The following is a 23,220-nucleotide window of genomic DNA, read 5'->3' on the forward strand; positions in this document are numbered from 1 at the left end:
TTGTGACGTTTGTTTTGCGCTCCTCAATGACCTCTGCAATTTCTTTTGTCTCATAATGGTGCTTACTCCTCTGCCACAATATAAGTTTACAGTCCCTTTGCATTAGGTTTAAGGCAATTTCACAGAACTTACATATGAAGTAGTAGAATTCAGTTTTATCTCTAGGATGTGCATATGCTCATATTTATGAAAATATCTTTAGAAAAACTGCAAACAACTGCGTACACGGAGCAGTGTTACCTTACTTTTGTTAAAAAATAATGGTTTTGACACACATGAAGTGAGCACGTCTTCAGTGGTAGCATTCGAAGTTTCACCTTTATAGCAATTCAGGACAACCATCCTTTCTAAAATTGGATCATATTCCACTACTTTCAAACTATAATCAATCCCATTCCCTCATCGTTTCCAATCCTGCCTCCATATTTCAAGATTTCGTTATCATTTAAAAAAATAATTCATATTTAATTATAATAAAAAGATAAATAAATTTTGTAGAGACACATTTTGCCAGTTTGGCACCCTTGAAAATTTCTTTACGGATAACCTGCCATTTAGTTCTAAAAAATTCCAAGATTTTACTGAGTGGTCTTTTGAACTTCCTTTTAATAGTCCACATTGCTACCAGTCAAATTCTTATACTGGAAAACCAGTTAGAATTTTAAACATCTTGAGAAAAAAGTATAATTTAAAGGTATTCTAAATAAAATAATTCCTGAATGTACCGATTGCCTATCGTCTTCACTATTAATATTTCCGAGCAGACTTTACGATGTGAGGTATTTACAAAGGTTGATTGGGTTTTACGGGATAAAAATAGAAAAATGGAAAAAAAGAGAAAATAAAACCGAAGGTGAATGAAAGATTTTGTATTATAGAAGACCGTTTGTGTGAACGTTTGCAAATTACTATGTAATAGTTCGTTCCATAGGAAAGATTTGCAGAATGTACCTGGGTACATTCCCAGGTAGTACCTGGCATCCGCCAATTCAACATTGACAAAAATGTCTAGAATGTAAATAAAATCTGACTCGAGATCCTTTACAGAATGAGTTAACGACTGAAAGAAATAATTTTCAACGTATAGTGATCGTCTGAAACACGTTGAAGAAAAATTGTATTCGCCAAGATATCAAGAACCTAAAAAATGATTTTAAACTGTACAATTCGCGGTGTTTTTAGTTCATTAAATAGAAAGTTACCTAATTTAAAGAGAGATTGCTAGATTGTGAGAAAAGGTTCTTGACACCCTGTAATTCTCAAGAGAGGCGCTTTGTGTTGTTAACTGGTAGTTCTTTAAATGATTTTCAACAACTAATAAGGAAAGCAAGGAAAATTATATTCACCAAAACATCAAGAATCCCAAAAGTTTATAAACAAAACAAACATCACCTTGAATATATTTTATTTTCTATTTTATCGCTAGAAATTGAAAAGTATATTGGAATATCCTTTATTTCAGTTCCATTCTCGATAATTACTTTAATCAAAACAGCTACGAAAATTCAGACAAATTCTCACAATTCTCATCGCATTTCCACGTAGACATCGATGAATTTTTGGTCCTTCGAGCCGGACCGGACCATCGTCAACCTGACGTAAGCGGGCGCGAGATACGCGAGGTTGCCAAATGTGGCGCGGCCGAGTTTCGAGCCAACTCGTTATACGTTATGCAACCACTGCGTGTGACAAAGACAGATAATAGTTATGTGGGCGAACATGAATGCATAGTAAACACTGGCCAATCACAGACAGCCAGGAACCGGGCCTACCTTGTCATCAATGGAAGTAGGACGAATCCATTTTGGCAGAAAAGGGGAGGCTGGTTATGAGTTGATTCGATATTTTAGCTGTATTGTGCGTTTTAATTAAGTTTCTGTCGTCGTTTGAAGAAAGAGGAGATTTTTGTGTGGTGGAGTGAAACTGGTGACTGTACGAATTGTTTTAAGGAGGTTTTGGAGGGTGTCGCTCGTGACGCTATCCCCCGTAGTAACAATGGACGAATCCGCTGTGATAGTGGAGATCAGCTGAACTAGGTTTTCGTACAAATCAGTAGTAGTAAGAACCCGGTAAAGAACAGTTCGTGGCCTAAGACAATCCGTAATGGCAGTGTATACCTTGTAAACCTGCACTTTTCCGTGTCGTTTCCGTTCGAAATTCCGCGTTTTTCGTTCCGTTTCCGTCCGTAACGGCTTAGAAATCCCTCAAAGTGGCGAATCCGTCGGGAAGCAGGAAAAGAGACATGCTAAAATTTCTCACGCACAAACTCAAAACTCATTCAATAAACGAGGAAAACCATAATCAAAAGGTGCGTATACCAATCCGGTTCCCAGCGGTGGAACCGTCTTTGTTTTTATTTTGGTGTGTAAAATCATAGTAACCTCGCTGAAGGTCACAGAAAGCGTAGAAAAAATGGCTGCTGCGGGTCGAAACAGTTGAGCATCCGAACAAAGGAATGCACGGTTCAGGGCCTGCTGTCATTTTTCTGCTTTCTAAATCCTGCTAAGCGAGCGAGAAACCTGTCTAGCGCTTATGGTTGGATGTGTGCATATATACAGGACGATTTTCTGCACTGCTCCATTTGGGACTAGATATTAATCACCTGGCACGGAATTCGGGACAGTCCAGTCCGACTCAATGGACACGAACAAACAAAAATATTTAAAAATCAATATCACCACCTACCTTTCCTGATCGGCTATTTTGACACAACGCCGGGAACAAAGGAAAGTCGGAATCGTCTTGCAAATTGCTCCCGTTTAAATTCAGGAATCTAGAATACATCTTCTTAATGCCTTATGCTGATTTACATAATAACGTGCCATAATGAAGCACTTTGTAGGTTCCTGCATATTGCATAAGGACAATACTTGAAATTGATTGAAGCACAATGTGTATGAATCATTAGTAACGTGGTATGAAAAACGAGTTAATATTATGTATCAGATTGTGGGACATTTTATTCAAATTCTAATTGCACTTTCAGCTATGCCCCAACAAGTGTTTCATTTTTCTTTCATCTAATTCCATTTTGATCGTACCACAAACGTCATCAAATTGAAATTTTCGAGGTTGACGATTTCCTTTTAATAAGTTGCAAATTCTTTATGGAAAAATTCTTTAAAATTATTTCCAATTGTTCTAGGGAGATGAAGATCATGACTCAGGAACCGAAAGTGATGAAGACTTGGATCCTGTGGACCTACCCCCATCTAGTAAGTAGAATGTCCCGATGTATGCCAGAATTATTGAGACACAACAATTTAGATGTACAGTGGACAAAATAATGATAACCTGTTTATTGTAAGTGATTAATAACCTGTTTGGACATGACAGACAACAGGTCTCCAAATGGAATATGTAAAGTTAAGTGTCTACACAAGTATGTAGTTAATAATAGGCATGTGGTTATATAATAATTAATCATTTTTATCTTGATGTAGATGAAGAGAGAGGTGCAAAGTGTAAAGCTCATTTGTCAGCCTAAATACAATTATTTAAGGGCGCTTATTAAAGCCTTTACTCACGCTAATACGTGATTAAAAAAGGCATAACGTTGGTCACGTTTCCATGTACCTATTTGTAAATACATATCAGAAAAATTAGCAATTCATATTATTTGCGAACAAAAGATTTTGGCATCACTCATCAGACCAGTTTTGGCAACGAAAACTGGTTGGAGAATACATAATTCTAATAATTCGTGTGTGTACGATGGTCGACATCAAAGGCAGTTTTGTACAAGTTTGTTGCAAACAGGGAGAATTCAACAGAATTTTATTAAAACGCTTTAACGCTGATTTACCTACAGATCATTTACCAAACAAGCCTTGAACTGTGAATTTGCATCTTAACGTCGAACCAAAATCGAGATTAATCCGTTATTCAGATATAACCATAATTTAAATTTCTCCTGATAATCATCGAAGTTAACTTTCTTCTACTTATTAAATGCCGTTCGCATATTCATCGTAGATGACCCTCTTAACCTGCATATGATTCACACTTGTTTACTGTTAAAGCGAAGTGGGATTTTATTAAAAAGTATTGCGTTTCATTTCTTATTTTTGAGCGTTACTCAAAGTTTCAACTGCAGAATTTGAATATTTCTCACCGGGACTAAACCGATCGAAATATTAATGTAGACAAAATTAAAATGTTTTAATATATAATCGCAATTTAAAACGCTTTCAAATACAACTTCCCAGTCCTTCCTCGCATGGAGACTACTTTGCCACATTCTGCTTTTAATTCGTCACTGTACATCTACAGTACCGGACAAAATTAGACCAACCATGTAAAAGTGCAAAAAAGTAATAATATTGAATGCTTTACAATGATCATGTTTTATTTACAATGCATGTTGTTCACAAGAGCACTATTTGTGTACTTTCGATTATTTTTAGTTTTTGTGACCTGAAGTATAAAAAAATCCGAAAAATGCATGCGACAAAATTAAAGCAACTTGATAGTAAATTTAGTTCATTATTTAAACTTCATTTGGTTTTGAAGTAGATGTTTAATTTAAATATGCCTAGTGGTGTTCGTTATTCAGTGAACCCTAAAAAAGAAAAATTGTTGAGACCTATAAATCCGGCAAATCGCACAAGTGAGTGACAAATGCTTTTGGTGTGGGAAAAACCATTGTTTGAAAAACACTTAGAAATGATCAAATTCGAAGATGTGTAGTGAATTTAAAGTGTTGTGGAAGGCTACGATAAACCTTTAAAAAAGCTAATCAACGCCAAACGCACCAGTTTAGCAGATCTGAGACTGTCTGCAAATCGCATTTTGGCCTCAATGGGTAACTTAAATGTGTCATCCAGGACTGTACAATGACGGTTACTTGAAAGCGGTTTACAAGCAAGACGTCTTGCCAAAAAACCTTTTCTCTCGAAAAGAAATCGAGATGCAAGGGTGATGTTTGCAACGCGTCATCTTGGCTGGACTCCACGTGGTTGGGAAAAAGTTATTTTTCCGACGAATAAAAATTTTGTGTTTGGAAGTGACGGTTCAAACAATCGATAAAACGTCCTACAGGAAATATTTGACTTCACATATGTACGTTAGAACTACCGTAAAGCATGGTGGAGACAACATAATTGTTTGGGGTTGCTTATGGAATGGGTCCTTTGTATAAAATAACTGGAACTATAAATAGGTATGAGCATCTAGATATTTTGAAAAACGTTATGTTTCCTTTATCAAAATGGGAAATACCAGTTAGGTTCAAATACTAGCATGATAATGACCCCAAACATGTCGCTAAGATTATAAAGGAATAGTTCGTTCAAAAAATATTCTCGTTGGCCGGCTCAGTCTCCAGACTTGAATCCCCTAAAAATCTATGGGAGATTGCGGAGAAAAAAGAATTCATCACCGAGAAATAAGAAATAGCCAACAGTTGTTTCAAAAAGTGCCGATAGCTTGGAATGCAATAGATGATGATATAATGAATAATCTCATTTCTTTCATGCCATACAGATGCCAGGAAGTAATCAATAATAAGGAATACTGGACATAATATTAGTTCTGATAGTCTTATTTTTGTTTTGTAAGAAATTAACCTTCAGTTGCTCTAATTTTGTCGCATGAAGAAGATAGTTATATTAAAGCTTTTCAAAACAATATTTGCGTTAACCTCAAACAAAATCAAAATTGTATACGTTAATTAATCAATATTTAAGATATTTATAATAAACAGATATGTAAAAAATGAGAAATTTAAAAAGTTGTCCTAATTTTGTCCGCTACCGTGTGTATATGTCAGAATAATATTGGGAACATTCTCCATAGTTAATAGACATTAACTTGTTGTCAACATACAGAAAAACAAACTAACGAATTTACTATTACTCGACCGCGCCTCTGTCCTATATTTTAACTGTCCATTTTCTCCCCTTCTCTCTCCTTTTCAGTTCCGGGGATATACCCCAGTTCAAAAGGGGATTCCCCGACATTTGGCCATTTAATAGTGGCAATAGTAGTAACTTCGCCCAATAGTGGTTCATCCCAAGATCGTTCTGCCAGTTTGCTTATCATTATCTTATTACTAATTTTAATATCAGAATATTAAAAACTTTTGAACTACTAAATCTCCGATATGCACGTATATACAACTTGGTTTTTACACGTATTAGTAAATCGAATAGGAGATAAGTAGGAATAAAATATTACAGCATGTAAATACAGTTCTTACCAACATCTGGCATTGTGCTGGCCAAAACTTGACCTTGCAAACCTTTTTGCCACACATGGCGCATGTTTGCCTAATTTATTGCCACTCGATGTTCTGACGAATTAGTTTAAAAACCGAAAATTCGTTTTTGCAATGTTCAAGGCGATTTTATACACAATCCTGCCTTACAAAATCGTGTGGTGCAATCCCAGTGCAAATTGAACAGGCGAAAAAATCAGATTAGCGGTATCTCCTCAAATTTAGTAGTAACTAGGGGAGACTTGACTAATCATTATGGCAAAAATTCAGATTTTGAACTATCCTGGCCTCTGGGGCTCCAATATCTAATGAAATCCAATTTTAACCGGCTCTCCCCTGGCTAACCAACTCCGGACCTAACCGAGCCGAAAATCTATTATTGCACAGTCGACAGCCATTAATTTTAATTAATTCGAAGTCGATTTTTTCCTACCAAAAACACCAGCCGGGTGTAAACTCGACTTAATAAAGCGTATCTTCCACCGGGCTGACGATTAACGTTAATTTATTTAAATGGGATATACGTTAGACCCATTACAAAACTAAGACACCAGAGAAACCTACTATACAATCCACCCATCCAGCTACTATACGAACACACATACACAAGACAAAAATAACGGACTGATCTCTACAACTGCAGGAAAAATGGAAGGGCAATCCTCACAACTGGACCATACTGACCGTTCTGTTTAACGGGACAGACAAGACACTCCCGAATTCTCTTCCATCCAAACACCTTAATAGGGCACTATCAGAGGTAAAATACTGATGAGTGTTCGTCCCGTTCGTTCTTTCCCTTTCTTGCGTTTTTCTCTCTCTCTTTTTAAAACTGTAGATCAAAGATTGTTAGCTTGTAAAGAATTAGAATAAGGCACTTCCATCCAAGAAATTGTAACGCGGGCAAAAAGACCACAGGGTCGATAGCCCATTTCTGATGGCAGAAATTGAAATTGTTTATATGCATATATGGGATATACGTAGTAAGAGAATTGTCACCAGCCAGCACCTGTAACTTGTCGGGTGTGTATGCAAAACAAATCTGCCTAGTTTTAGCCATAGATAAAGAGAAAAAACATTAAAATGTATATGCAATTTGCACGTTTATTTGTACGTGAACGGCCATTGTTTGTGTTCAACATTCTGTTACCTAATCGTATAAAATACCGAATTAAATTTTGCCGGCGCGACTCACTCTTAACTGATTTACATAATTTGTCCTAGCTAGTGACCCGTGGTTAATCGGTTTAGCCCTAGAATTTCGTCCGGTGAGATAAAATTTGCGACCAAACTGAGACTGTCACAGTGGCCTTAAAACGTATTTAGAAAATTATTTTTAAACCACCTTTACGCATGTTATTCAGTCAACTACTAGCTGGGCTTATTAAGCTCCTTCCAGGAATTTTATTTACGGTTTCAAGGGCCCCACAAGAGCATCCACATATAGAAAATCGCCGCTATTGTGCTTTTGAAGTATGTATTCTTTCCTGGTACCTACATACTACACAGATGAAAGAAGTCGTGTTAAGCCCTACAGTGGCTTTTATTTGATCTGCCCCGGTTATTTCTGCAAGTGAATGGAAACCAATTTCTTTCTACTCCCTGTTACGGCATCATCGTAAATATGTATTTTTCATCATAATCCAGACATTCTGTCACGAACAATAAATACCCCCAGCCGATGTAGGGTCAACAACAGCTCTTATCAGTCACAATTATTAGCGTTGCCTTAGACTGCTACAACGAAACAATAAATTGCTGCAAAATAAGCGGTTTACTATTGAAAATGCCTTTGTTAATCAAAAAATTAGTCGGAGTTCACCATAAATATGAACTTTTGGAAAAAAGGGGAGGAAGTGTGTCAAAAGAGACCAGAGGTGATTGATGATTTAAACTCCATGAGGACACGTCTTGTAGCACAAGAGGAGGCTTTTTACGTGTCGCTCGGTTACATACAGGCAAACCATTTTAGTCTAAAAACTACTTCGTTTGGTATTTGTTGACACACACGCATTTTATCTCATATACACTCTAAAATTAATACTTTTATCTGCAAAACAAACAGTATGTGTGAAAATATCTGCTGGTCTCTAAATGTAGCAATAACATAAACGAATGTTAACGCCAAAATTTTATCGGCCTTACACAAGAGATCGGTTTTGATTACTAAAGAAAATAAACTCGCCACTCAAAACGGTTTTGTTCATGTTTTCGGTCACGTCCGAATTTTGCATGCATCTGGCTTTTTGTTTTATTCGTGCTGGTGTCTTCATAGAGAGGAAAAGTTTATTGTTTCCAGAGTTCTGTGGTGAATATTTAAAAGAAGGTTAACTAGATGCGGAAATAGAAGTTCTAGGTATATTTCGTGCTTAATACGTTTCACCACTCGACCATATAAAGATGGTGGTTCCCATTTTTGTAAGGCTCGAGGGAGAGTTTTTAACACATAGGCACAAAAATGTTGTGCCAAACTTAAAAAGGTTATAAGGGATATTACGGTGAACAATTTTTGCATAGAAACCCATAGTCAGAAATGAACCGTTTTGGCTCCAGAGTCATTTTTATTCGAAAACGTAATGTAAGCTCTTTGAAAACGACGACCCCCAATCTGGTTACATAAATTTGTTCTTTGAATCATTGAATCGCGTACCCGTTATAAGATATGCGGATCTTTGCTGCATGAAAGGCTGCCATCACTCTCCCTAACAGTTTCTCTTGGATAGCTACAGGGGTTTCATATACCAACGACTTGATGTAACTCTAGAGGAAAAAATCCAATGGGTTTAAATCGGCTTCGTTCTGGCCACTTATATATAGGTCCACCTGTTCCGATTCATCGCCCAGAAAAATATTGGCTTAAATGGTCCTGCATAGTTCTGGCAAAATGTGCAGGTGCACCGTCATGTTGGAACCACATTCTATCCCGCGTATCCATAGGAACATGTGCATTGTCCAATAACGCAGCAAGTCAGGAGACAAAGAAGTGTTTATTTTTGTTCTATTCTCTTAAGTTGAATTTGGAAGTATGTTGAACAAAAATGACGCTGGAGCCAAAACGGCTCATTTTGACTAGGGGTCCTATGTAAACATTGTTCACTTCAATGTCCCCTACAACCTTTCTGGAACACCCTATGTCACCAAAAAGACCTGTTTACCTTCTGCATACTTATGTTTCTTGACAACCTCCTTTTCTTTTTACCGAATTTATGCCCTTCACTATGGACAACAGAACTTGACGGGAACACATGGAAAAATTGGTCTAAAAAATAGCTCAAAATGACACTTTTTTGATGACCGGGGCTCTTGCTCAAAGAGAAATCACGAAATTTCAACTTCCTAATCTTTTCATGCACTTCTGTTTACGCTCTAGATAGCACCGAAATCCTTAAAAACCATTTAACAGCCCGTTTATCATGATACAGGTGTTCGAATTGAAAATAAACATTTAAAAATAGTTTTTTGGCATTAGGCCTTCCGCCCATAGTACTTGAGTAATGTCAAACACCAATTAATAACATAAGTGGAGCAGAATGTGGAGGTGAACGAACCTTCGACAAACATTCTCTCTCGTTTAAAAATGGTCTTATGCCAAATTCGATAACAAACAACAATTCGCGCGTGTAGGTGATTGAGTTGGCAGAGTAAATTTGAACGTTTTAACGCATTTAGTCAGTCATGAAATTATTTGGCAGGTAATTTTTTCGCTCCCAGAGCTTCTTAAACGAAGGAGGAAATGTGCCTGCCCGTGTTATCAACGGGGTTTAAAAGCCATTTCGGGAAAGCATATTAGAAAACCACAGTTCCTGGAAAACTCTGTGAGGATTTCCATCAGCGATAATTTGAATGTAATCGTATTCCATCTAATGAAGGGGTAAAATTTCCTCGCTTCAGACTTTGCAGTTTCGGTGTCACATCTAAATAACTGCCAGGAATTTACTACGATGTATCTGGGAGTAGGTAAAATTGGCCGAGAGACAAGATTTCGCAGCGTAGAGCGTTTTCAGGGAGAACTCTAAACTATTCCGGGAATAGATACCTAATTGAATCGATGCTAATCGTGTTATGAAACCAGCTGGTGTAATGTTTATTTTTAAAACTCATCGTACGACTTACTGATGAAAGGTGAACTTGAAACCGAAGAGAACCGTTCTGATGTGTCCATGAACTTAGATCAGCACGGTAAACAGCGAAATAGCGACGTGGGTACGACCGGCAAAAACAATGAAATTTGATTTACGTGTTCAGCCGGCAGAACTCGTACCACCTACACAGAACTACTTTTGTCGTAGTAAATATCACGTACACATTTTTAACTATTCATCAATCCAGAGATGTTAATTACTGTAACACAGGACGGTTAACTTCAGTTTTATTGCCACGCAATTGCCTTATTACGACGTTAGAATTTGCATTATTCAAACAAAATTTTCGCTCAATTTATATCGATCACGTACATACCATTGACACACCTCACCATTGTGCAAATTCCTGTCCCGACATGATGAGTGCTCCTTTTGCAGTCGTGACCGACAGGATGTGCAGCGTCTCCCCCGCAGACACCGGCTGTTCTATGGAAAGTCCAGCTCCCGATCCCCACGATCCGCATTCGTCCGAAGAAGAGCTCGAGGGGATCAACTGCAACCCCAAATGCGAAAAAACAACTTCTAGGCCTCTCAGAGCAGCATCTGTAGGCTTGGCGGAAAAACGAAAGTGGTCTCAGGTCGGAGATAATTACAAGTAAGCTATTACCAGTCGGTAATAATTCAAGTGAATTTCATGTATCGCTATTTATATAGGTATCGACCTGAGAACGAGGAGAACATGTCGCACTATAGCAACCTTAGTCCTCCATCTTCCTGTTCGCCATATTTGAAGAGTTACGGGGAAGGTGGTCACGTGATAGAACATTCCGGATCTTCTGACGATGAGGCATGACGTTCTGCATATGCTAAAGTGATCTTAGTGTTGTTATGGAAATATTACAGGTCCACAATCTGTTAGCAAGTAGAGCAACCCCAGTGAGATTTCGAACCTCCCCACCCCTTGAGGCTGTGAAACCAGGAAGGAGGACTGTGTTGAAAAAAACCAGTCCTCCATCGAAGTTAGTGCATTACGAAGTTTCCCCTAGGAAAAGATCCAGGCATGTGAGACATTCGCATTTGCAGAGGCCGTATTTGGATTTTGAAAAAATGCAGCAGGTAAAGGAAATAAATAACGACAAAACGTTTCTTGTAATCCCGAAAAAGTCCGCACCCAGGCAACAAACAATACGGCCGAAAAAAAGATAAAAGGAAAGTTTCCCCGGATCCTGGAAGCGGGTCATTTCAGCACGAAGTCATATCGCGATTTCGAGTGCTCGAAAAATATTTGAAGTAGGCAGAACGCGTTTTTCAGCACTTTTCACCGGATAATGACAAAAAAGATACAAAACAACTGCGCCCGGATTAAAAACTGCGCGACGACGGGACGACTTTCTTTTGGTTTTTTTCTTGGAACAGCACACAGAAGAGCGGGAATATTTAATTCGACTTTGAGTCTTAATTACGTGTCTGCCATTAAACTACTTTCAATGTAAATCCTCAAAATCAAAAACTCTTCATTATTTTAGTTGAAAGCTCGGTCGGCGACGGCTTGGAGGCCATCCGACGAGCATACGGGCGAACTCTCAGTCTTCTGTTGGTGAAACGGGCTCGAGGGGCTCGAGCCAGCACAGCCCCCGGACTCTGGACTAACCCCCCGGCCTCTCAGCCTTCTATCTCAATGGCCTTCCGAAGTCGAACGCTCAATTCCTCAGCAAGAAAACGAACCGAGTGAGACAGTTTCTTGCAGCGGCCGAACCTGTACCATCACCAGCGAACACCAGGAAGTTATGGACGAAGAACACGCAGAAGAATCGGCCGTTGGTGACAGCAGATAGGCAATGTATTATATAAAATAGTGCGAGAGTGGCTGGGATTTTTTATATACCTTGTATGTTGTCTTTCAAAATTTTTTGTGTGATATTTCGCCTGTAAATCGATTCAAGATTTGAGGGTTGTTGGTCCCCTTGACTTGTGTGAATATTCATACACAAAAATTTATTCTAAAGCGAGGAATGGAAATGATTATCTGAGATGCAAAATAACCTTCTGGTTTTAAAAATTCTTGGGAGAAACATACCTAAATTACATTCTTTATGGCCTTGAAATTTTTTTAGTTGCCTGGTTAGGCATCTTAGGCGACGAATACAATTTTTCCACAAAACTGTACGTCACGTTGTTTCATCATAGTGGCAGGATAATTCTTGTTATTTTGGCGAAGGTGACTTGCAGACCTAAACTAGAAATCTTCGAATTAAGTGCACTTTTTCAACCCCCAGGGTTGAATCGGTATTTCTTCACCCTCATCGTTGACGGGCGAAATACAAACGAATTCTTTGTTTTGTGATATAGACTAAACTTGTCTTAAAAATTTGAAAAAATGATGTGTGCGTAGTATTTTTCTAGAAGCTTTTAATTAACCTCATAGATGTATGTAACGGGCAATGGCACTCAGTGGGTACATTTTCATTAGAATTTTTTTGCTGGCAATAGAAATGTGCTTATTGACTAAACAACATTAACTTTCAATTTCAATAAACAGAGGCCATGGCCCCGCTGCAAATGAATATAAGTACAAAAACTCAAAAAAACCTGCTTAAAAATATTAATACAAACTAAATTTCTCTAAAAGTTTCTCTAGTGGGGGTACTTTAATTCCTCTGGAGACCGATTGTAAAGAAATAACGTAACACAGTTTATGTGTTGTAGAACTGATTCGTGTAGCTGTTAGATCTATAAACGACCAGGGAGTGTTTTAAATTAAAAAAGGCAAAGAAATAAGTATTTGGTTTATAAATCATAAAGAAAGAGCGCTGATTTGCTCCACTTAAAACCATGAATGGCAGGAAACTTACTAGTGATATAGAAACGTAAACATTCAGTGTAATACTGAGTGTGAAAATTCTATTTCCCTTTCGTAGGTATGTAAATCTAGCGCCTTATGGACCTCATAATTTTGTAAAAAAAGAGTGTGTAAATATTGGACATAAAGTCTCAAAATTGTGATTGTTTTAGCCCTTGATAAAATATGGCGGCTGATGTGACTTTTTACAAATAAGACTGGTTTTTCTATTGGTTTGGTACTAGCCCTATTTTATCAACGAGGCATTCTTATTAGACAGGCGTTAACTTCTCCATAACTACAGTTTCACTGTAGTCATGCAGATGGTAACTGGATTAATGTTCGATGTAAGATTTTTGTATAATCTTGTAGCGTTTAGTGACTCAAGGGATGATAACGTTGAAATGATCTCGATCGAAGTTAATTTTAAGGGTACAATTTAACGTTCTGTATGTGATACTACGTACAGATGCCGATTGATCGGGCCTTACACAAAATTTTAACTGTAAGGCATGAAAATCAGATCCTAGTTGGCATGTAGAAATGTGGATAAAGGTACTGTAAGTAGAGGGTTACTTATACTGGAACACAACCTCAATAAGGCAGAATAAACTTCAGCTGTTTACTATAATCAAAATGATATCGTTGTGTTCCAAAAAAAAAAACATTGTTGAAAGGTATTTTCTTATAAGTACAATCTATTGTTAACACCAATCCTCTCTACAAACAGTTTAAACTTTTGTACATAAGGAAATTTAATTACGTTTTTAAAATTCTATAACTTTACTACCTTTAGTTCAAACTAAGAGAGTTCACCCCTCGTTTCTCAATATCGTTTCACCACCAGAGGGGAATAAGTCCTCTATTACATAGCTTAGGATTCAGTGATATATTTGTTAAGTATTTTTGGCACGTGACGTGCGCTTTATAAAATTAATTTTTGTGATAAAAGCAAGTAGTCATATAGAAATCAGTGATGCAAAATGCAACTACTGGTAACGGCTCTGTATATGTTTTTTTTTTTTGTGTGATACCTACACCGACTTCAAAACTGTGCTTTGTTTTAGACTAAATAATACTTATCTTAACATAGTCCATAATACTTTTTGGGAAGCTTATAAAATGGAAATTTCTATATGCCTAAAGATATCGCACATATTACCGTATGTTGCAAAGATTATAATAATTTTAATAACTTTAGTTTTACATTCACTATTTGATTCATTAAAGATATTTTATAATCTGCTTTTTTGTTCTGGTTTATTAAAATTCTATTTAAACGCGATCACTGAATCGCAATTAATTTCAAATCTAAGTAGAATTCCGCTACTAAGACGCAACAGCTTTCACTCGTAAGAAAATGAAATGCATATTTTACCACCTTTCTACGTTTGTCTTGCATGTAAGCTTAGACAAAGAAAGAAATAAAATAGATTGTTGCTGCTGTCTGCACACATGAGAGCGCTTGTTTTGCGGAACTGCGTTCTGATTGGCTGAGTTTTCTCATTGATCAGAGAGGAAAGTGATACACGTGGCGCGAATTTTGAACTGTTGATTAATTTTCTCGGTGTTGAACTGTCTCGATTCAACTCGGAAAATATGTAATTTGAAGATGTTGCGTGATGTTTGTAACATTAAGTCTGAAGTCACCACCGGTTTAAAACTCCTCTCTTTGATTGTGCACAAGGGTCGGAATTACACAATAACCTATATGTCTGCCCAAGAATCTATTAAGCTCGGTAATCTAACCTTAACCGTTTTGCAATGAGGGTCTTTCCTTATACGAGAACATAAAGAATTTAAAAACGTGGCTTCATAAGAATTGAACTGGCATGCAACTATGGTAAATTGGTCTTAAAAAGACTAATTTGCTTAAAAGAGCTTTTTATTTAAAAATGAACTGTACGTGATGAAAAGAGTACTACCAGGCGGTCTCAATCTAAAAGATCCCTCATTTTGCAAGCAAGACCTTAAGGTGTAGGTACCTCCTTTGATATATCCTGGATACGTCCCAGATTTTCTGTACAATCTAATGCATTTGTGCTGTTTCAGGTATTCTTTCGCCCTCCCTTGTTCCTGCTTCTTCTTGATTATTTCAATGGAATCCTTGCCTCTCCCAAACGGTTGCAAGCCGTTACAAGATTCAGCTTCATTTTCAGTAGCCTTACGATTCTCCTTGTTCTTTTTAGGTTTGGCATTGATTTTTGGCTCCTCAAGATCTTCCTCAATCGCAGGTGCAATTTCAGGTTTCTCCTCTAAAACCTGATCTCTGCTTTCTTTCAAAACAACAAAGCCATGCATCTCAGTCTGGATTTCCTGAGAAACTGAATGTTGCTTGTAAACTCTCATTCTGCATGGATTACTAAGCCTTGCCAACTTTTTGTTTCCAGTTACTACATAGTCCTCCGACGGAGTCTTGCTAAATCCCTCCTGATCCATTGTGTCTGAAATACTCGTTTCGAAGTGTTTGACTTTAAAGTATTTCGTAACGTCGTCGTTTACAGCTACAGCAGGTTTGTTAAATTCTTGCTGGTGCGTTACTAAAAAGCATCAACAGTTAAAAAATATTTACTGAGAAATTGTGTGTTCTTTTTGTTTAAACCTTTGTGTTCTTGGAACATGGGCTTGTCTGAAAAATCGCAGAAGTTTATCACATTTATAGAAACAAATTTCACTTTTGGTTCGGGCAAAACATTATTTTTAGGTTTCCAAGTGGTCCAATACGTCTCTTCCAACTTATCCAGAATGCTTCTATGGTTGTTGTGCGATCCAGGAGGCGGTTTAGGTTTAGCAGCGTTTTTCTGAGTTACAAACCACTCGTCGTAACTATTGTAAACGTTAAAATCACGTCGCATTTTGTGGGCATAAATAGGGCACTTCCTGTCATGGACACAGTTGATTGTTGGAAGCATATGGTCGATTTCGTAGTTTGGATTCGGCAAATTGCTGAACTTATTTTGGTAGTAGAATAAACAGTTCTACAGATATGCGACAACTCTTATTTTTAAACAGAGAATGAGGGTTTTAATGGAAAACTTACGTAACCATTCTCGGTGTTCGGGGTACAGGGCATATTTGAGATACGAAGGCATCAAATTTGGGAGCGATTTGAGATGATACATCACGTAATTTTTCCATATGTCAAACTCTAATGGCATTCAATACCAGTAAGTTAAACCAAAGCTATGAGATGTAAATTACTGGGTGTTTTCACAAATTGGTCAAAGATAGAAAAGTTTGGGAATTGAAAAAGAAATTGGTACAAACAGAGGAGGAACATCCCGCATATTTCCACAAAAGTAGCAGCGGACCGCAATCCATCTTGTAACATTGTGTTTTTTTGGTGCAACCGTACTATATACGGTGTTCTAACTTTTAGGGGTCAAACTTTAGCTACGATTTCTACATAAAAAAATTATCGTAGTTTGCTATATAAGTTATATCCCAAAAATGTTTCATAACAGAAATACAGTGGGTTAAAATTTTTGTAGAAAACTACAAATTTATTAATTTCTCAAACCCCGCTTGATATATTTTATCACAATTTTGTAGGCGTCACTTATATCAAACAACAAATTTTTTGAAGCAAAATATGATATTTCATTTTAATAGTAGCGTACGCACGTGCCCTACCGTGAAAATATTTAAAGAAAAGAGTACGGCACTGGTTTTTTCGCGAAATAAATTGTTTTCTCCAATGCCAACTTTTATTGATTTTGTCGATGTCAAAAATGCATTAAATTTGATGAATTACACTTTGAACAGTGGCTACAAAATCCAATAACGTTTAACAATCTATTAATAATTAATTTTTTAATTTGGTATATTTAAAAAAAATGAAAGTTGCCTCAACGTTATTTTTAAGATAACAATTTTTTTAAAATTAACCGTTAATGCGTTAAGACGATTTTAATTTTTTTATTCTAAATCGGAGTGTTTTCCAAAAAAAAGATTAAATATCTTTTTTTATTTAAAAATTAGTGCAGACTAAAAATGTGATTTTTATTTCAAGAAAAACTAGTGCCGTACGTTTCTTTCTTTAAATATATTAAAGATAGTGCCCTTGCGCACGCTAATGTTGAAATAAAATATTATATTTTACTTCAAAAAATTAGTTGTTTGATATGTAACGCCTACAAAATTGCAGTAAAATATATCAAGCAGTTTATGAGAAATTAATAAATTTGTAGTTTTCCACGAAAACTTTAACCCACTGTATTTCTGTTACGAAACATTCTTGAAATATAACATATATAGCAAACTACGATTATTTTCCTATATAGACATCGTGTTTGAAGTTTTATTCCTCAAAGTTGGGACACCCTGTATATATGTGGCGTGTAATTTTGTAGCTTAACTATTCTATAAAATATAACGAAATAACACCAATTAAATGTACATGAAAATATATTCAATCGTACTTACATACTTTTAAGGTTGAGAAAACTGAAATAAGACAAACCTAAAATATATAACTTTCAGACATCTTAATATCTCTATCTAATATTGAAATGGACAAACTCCAAAAAATATAAATAAAAGTATATTCGACGCAATATTAAATATTGCCTTGTGTTATTTTCCGGGATGTGATTTCTGCGAAAATAGTTGTCTTCAAGAGACTAGTACAAAACTAATTTCAGACTTTAAACTATACCCATTCCTGCGGGGTTACCAGGCAGATACCAATTAAAACTTTGCAATATACTAACACATTATTATTTAAGTTACGCGCTGCACACCTCACAACCATCAGGATTGCTTAAGGAACATACCAATGAAGCCATATTTTCCTCTTCACTATTCGTTAATTTATCCGCTTCATTTTCATCTGCAAAACTGTTCTTACTGTCCTTGGAACTACCGTTTTTGACCAGTAATTTTGACTTATCAACGGTAAATTGAATAGGATTAGCCGCCGGCTTGGTCCTCAAATAGTACATTCCCGTCTTCAGACCCTTTTTCCAGCCGTAAAAGTGCATGGAAGATAAAACTCCATAGCTGGGCTTCTCTATGTGGATATTTAAGCTTTGACTTTGATCGATAAACGCGCCTCTATCAGCCGCCATATCCAATATCACTTTTTGCGATATTTCCCACACTGTTTTATAGATTGCTTTCAAGTCGTTGGGGATCCCGGGGATGTTCTGGATCGAGCCGTGATTAGCCAGGATCTGATTCTTCATTACATCATCCCATAAACCGCGTTCAGTCAAGTCTTTAAGTAAATGATGGTTTACCACCTGGAATTCCCCAGACAAAACCCTTCTTGTGTAGATATTAGTGGTATAAGGCTCAATACTTTCGTTGTTTCCCAAAATCTGGGCAGTAGATGCAGTGGGCATTGGAGCTATAAGCAGAGAATTTCGCAGTCCATGTTTGGCAATTTTCGCTTTTAAAACGTCCCAATCCCAGAGAGGTGAAGGCGTGACATTCCACATGTCATATTGAAGAATTCCTTGACTCACCGGTGAGCCTTCATAGGTGGAATATTTGCCCAGTTTTTCACCTAATTCACAGCTTGCCTCCAATGCTCCGTAATACAAAGTTTCAAATATTTGTTTATTTAAGAGGGCTGCTTCAGGACTATCAAAGGGCATACACATGAGGAAGAAAGCGTCAGCCAAACCTGTGAAATAATTAATTAAAAATGCTTATGCTTATGCATATACATATTGAATAAAGTAATACATACCTTGAATTCCTATTCCAATTGGTCTGTGCCTCATATTAGATGTATAAGTCTCAGGAACAGGGTAAAAATTAACATCAATAATCTTATCTAAATTCCTTGTTACCACTTTGGCAACTTGCTTCAGTTCCTCAAAATTAAAGCTCTTTCTATCTGAGGATACAAACATGTTAACTGCAATTGAGGCCAGATTGCACACTGCTATTTCATCAGGTGAGGAGTATTCCAAAATCTCTGTGCACAAGTTGCTGCTTTTAATTACACCCAAATTCTTTTGGTTTGACTTTTCATTACAGGCGTCTTTATAAAGCATGTAGGGAGTTCCAGTTTCCACCTGAGAGGCTATGATTGCTCGCCATAAATCCTGAGCTGACACTTGCCTACAATTTTTTATTAGAATTAGTGGATTTACATTCATATTTATCAATTTAAAGTGAAATATTTACTTAATAAACCGATTATCCTTCTCATATTTCTCATACAACTTCTCAAATTCTTTCCCATAACAGTCAGATAAGCCTGGAGATTCATGGGGACACATTAAAGACCAAACTCCATTTGATTCCACTCTTTTCATAAACAAGTCAGGAATCCACAATGCATAAAACAAGTCTCTAGCTCTTAATTCCTCTTTTCCTGTATTTTTTTTAAGATTCAAAAACTCAAATACATCTGCATGCCACGGCTCGAGATATATGGCAAAAGCCCCTGGTCTCTTATTACCACCTTGGTCCACATATTTTGCAGTTGCATTAAAAACCCTGAGCATTGGAACAAGGCCATTGGAAATGCCATTTGTCCCAGCAATATAAGTTCCTATTATATAACTTATATAGGTTCAATCAAATTAGCTAAGGTAAACTACCTTTGGACCTGATATTGTGAACATTCACCCCAATTCCTCCAGCACTCTTGGATATAAAAGCACATTGAGTGAGACACTTGTAAATGCCTTCAATGCTGTCATCAGGCATCATTAATAAGAAGCACGATGAGAGTTGAGGTCTTGGAGTTGCAGCATTGAACAGAGTGGGACTTGCATGAGTGAAATATTTCTCTGAGAGATAGTTGTAAGTTTCTATTGCTGCATCAATATCTTCACCATGAATTCCTGAATATTTTTAATTTTAGTAAGTCAATAATAGTTTTTAGCATTAACAGGTTAATAACATGATAGAAGGACCTACCTACAGATACTCTCATTAACATGTGCTGAGGTCTTTCAACAATTTTGCCATTGATTTTCAACAAGTAAGATCTCTCTAGAGTCTTAAATCCAAAATAATTATAAGAAAAATCTCTGTCATAAATTATGTGAGAGTTTAACCGATCAGCATTCTTCATTATAATATGGTAATGCTTTTCAGATATCATAGGAGTTGGGCGTTTGGTCTTCTCATTGATCATGTGATATAAATCAGACACAACCTCTAAAAGAAAATTAGGTATTTCAAAGCAAAGTAGTTCATTATGCATTTAAAAGTAGAAAAATTTTAAAATATAATATAATAACTTTATTAATGTCTTTTTGCATACCACTAAAATGCTTCTTGGTCTCTTTATGGAGATTTGAGACAGCGATTCTGGCTGCCAAAATAGCATAATCGGGATGGTCAATGGTCATGGTGGCTGCAGTTTCAGCAGCCAATGTATCCAGTTCCACTGTGGTAACTCCAGGGTAGAGCCCATTGATAACTTTCAGTGTAATGGCCAGCTGAACAGATATAATTACTATGGACTCACAAACAAAAAGTTTTGGCTTACCGGATCAACAAAATCTTTATTCAAACCATAACACAGCTTCTGTATCCTGGAGGTGATTTTATCCAAGTGAACTTGTTCTTCCTTTCCCCCTGCAAGCAAGAATACAAATTTAGGTTTCGAAGGCCCCAAAATTCAAATGAGTTTTGGCAACATGTGTGTACTTACCTCTTTTGATAACATACATCTTTTGGACCGGTTTCGGCACCATTTTGAATTTAAACCGGCCGGTTTAGTTAAGATCACAGAATTCAATAAAAGCACCTGTAATTCAGTATCGAATGCTCAAATTGAATTAAAAGAAACCACAAAAACGAGTAAAAGACGGTATAAATAAAAAAAAGACCTAACATTTCCCGCCAAGCAGATGATATATCGAAACTTCAAACTTCACAATACAGCTGTTTCTTTATCAGATAAAGGACGTGAGTTACAATAGTAGATATTTCTCAAGAGTGTAACTAAAGTCTTACATTTACCTAAAAATTATACGTATTTATATGCTATTTTTTGTCTTTGTAATTTACTTTATTAATGCATCATAAATCTTATACAATGGTATTTAGTGTTTCGCTAAAAATATCCAAGGCTTTATCTCTGCTATTAACTGGGAAGAAAAGGAAATCATATCTGAAGTCGAAATGAGAAACTGGGAGTAAAAGCAAAACAAAAAGTTTCCCCCCATGCATCGGGCAGCTGCCAAAGCAAATGATGTCGGCTAATTTCCCCCGCCCTCACCCCCTTCGGGCTTTTATTTCATTATGCCGTTATTGATTGGCCTCGCAGATGATGGGGGGATAAACAGGGACGTCTGCTGTGTAGGGACCATTTCCTTGCGAAGTATATATAGTTTCAAAAGCGTCTATTAATACCTTTAAATTCCTTCGGGTTGCAGTAATGGCACAAAGCGACCCTTTTATTATTATCAAAAAGCAACGCTCCACTGCTCCCTTTACTTCCAACATCCAGTAAATTGGCCAAATCTGCGAATTTTTGCGATTTGGAACGAAATGCACTGCCTTAGCCGAGGGTAATGTAGCATAAACCACCCCGCAGGGTGAGATTTCATTTTTAATTCGCGTCGTTGAATCCGATTTTCAGTCGTCTTTCACCCTTGTTTCGCATTACACTCCCCCACAGTGACATGGGGGTTGCAAAATAGTTTATTATGGCAGCGCAACTTAATCCTTTCTTAGAGGAGACTTGTGCAAGTGCAATTTTAGCTGCATAATTTAAGCAAAAAAGAGGGGAATAATGTTGTTATCTCTCTGGCAATTGCTGATGGCCATGTACGACGCAGGTGTGAAGTAATCCAATTAAGATATGAATTCTGCAAGAAGTAAGCAGTTGAATCTTGGATGGGTGTTGTCCCTGGCAACCTCATTCTTGCCGATTGGGGGGTCTAGACTAAGGGAAAATTACAAAAATCACTTAGAAATCACTGCTTGTGATCATGCTGTGTCTACAATAATTGAGTATTGCAAATACTTGCGAGACACTAAGGGATTTTTGTGAGCAAAGGCTTCTTTTCATTGCCCCATAATTCAACTCCATAAGCTTCGATGGTCTAAAGCCTGGATTAGACAAAAGCGACTCCAGTTCTGGCTAACTCATCTTTAATAAGACAATCAATTATGAAAGAAGCGCAAAACTTTGTGCAACTTTCCGTTGTAATTATATCTCCTCGTAATTACGTTTTCTTTCTGCCTGCCTCCCTTTATTCCTATCCAGATTTATTATAGATATTTCCACCAGTTTCTGCTGCTGTTGCTTTCTTCTAAGCCGCGCCGATACGTGATTAATACAGAAATGGAATTATTGGGAAAATTGAAACTTTAAATGGATCCACAACATTTTTGATTCAATTTTGAAATATTCTCTAGCAGTATTGTTGCTATTAGATGTATCATTGTGATACCAGAACTAGGTTTTTCTTATCTGAAGAGCGAAGTGTCTATATAGGGTGATTCCAAAGCGGGGATTTTTTTGTACCCGCAAATAGAGTTTTAGAAAATGAACATTTTTTCCTTCGCGATATGTAGAATGGGAATAAAAAGTTGCAGGCTCATTAAAAAACAAAAACGTATTCATTTCTGCCGCAACTTTTAAACCTCAAGGAGTGAAATATTTTTACTTTTTAATTCTATGTTTTCAACCATCCTGACTAGAAGTAAAACGTTCTGCGGCAGATTTACATCCTGTCGGCCCAGCATCCATATGCGCACTGACGCCACCCTTGCCTAAAAAAGGGGTTTGTCACCCCTTTATTAAAAAACCCTTTCCCTCTCTACCATCACAATAAAAAATAAGGGTTAAATCCCCAGTGAAAGGCTGATTTTAATATAAGCAAACCTTATTCGTAGTCAACCCCCACCCTGGAACAGCCCTGTTGGGGCAGTTTTATTTAAACTCTTCGAGGCAGTTCGATATCGAGTTGGCACTCCCTGTCATCCCCCCCACTTTCTAAAAAACAGCTTGAGATTGTCGAGCATTTAAATTTTGAGGTAGTGAAGGGGTGGAAGTGAGCAAGGGTTGAGGTGGGTGGCTCAGTGAATGTGTATTACGAATGTGGATTCATTTGAAAGGCAAAAAATTTGGAAATTGACATTTAATAGGAATTTAAGGTAAG

The 23,220-nt window shown here is 37.0% G+C and overlaps 2 protein-coding genes across 2 annotated transcripts; one reads left to right on the forward strand and one right to left on the reverse strand.

Moving 5' to 3' along the window:
* Window positions 1-1,797: 1,797 nt before the first annotated feature.
* On the forward strand, window positions 1,798-14,383 carry Reph (Regulator of eph expression). The gene is made up of 6 exons (XM_066396684.1): window positions 1,798-2,308; window positions 3,146-3,215; window positions 10,738-10,954; window positions 11,014-11,146; window positions 11,203-11,415; window positions 11,826-14,383. Exons 1-6 carry the CDS (start codon window positions 2,243-2,245, stop codon window positions 11,898-11,900), a joined length of 774 nt encoding a protein of 257 aa, XP_066252781.1. The 5' UTR covers window positions 1,798-2,242; the 3' UTR covers window positions 11,901-14,383.
* A 3,338-nt stretch (window positions 14,384-17,721) lies between these two features.
* Window positions 17,722-20,900, reverse strand: RnrL (Ribonucleoside diphosphate reductase large subunit). Its single transcript, XM_066396683.1, has 8 exons — window positions 20,760-20,900; window positions 20,595-20,683; window positions 20,367-20,544; window positions 20,018-20,260; window positions 19,696-19,941; window positions 19,277-19,646; window positions 18,834-19,210; window positions 17,722-18,767 (listed from the first exon to the last, which is right to left on the reverse strand). The coding sequence occupies exons 1-8, from the start codon at window positions 20,800-20,802 to the stop codon at window positions 17,866-17,868; spliced, it is 2,448 nt and encodes an 815-aa protein (XP_066252780.1). The 5' UTR covers window positions 20,803-20,900; the 3' UTR covers window positions 17,722-17,865.
* Window positions 20,901-23,220: the final 2,320 nt, after the last annotated feature.

This window comes from Euwallacea similis, chromosome 13 (genome assembly GCF_039881205.1).
Source record: "Euwallacea similis isolate ESF13 chromosome 13, ESF131.1, whole genome shotgun sequence".
NCBI classification, from domain to species: Eukaryota; Metazoa; Arthropoda; class Insecta; order Coleoptera; family Curculionidae; genus Euwallacea; species Euwallacea similis.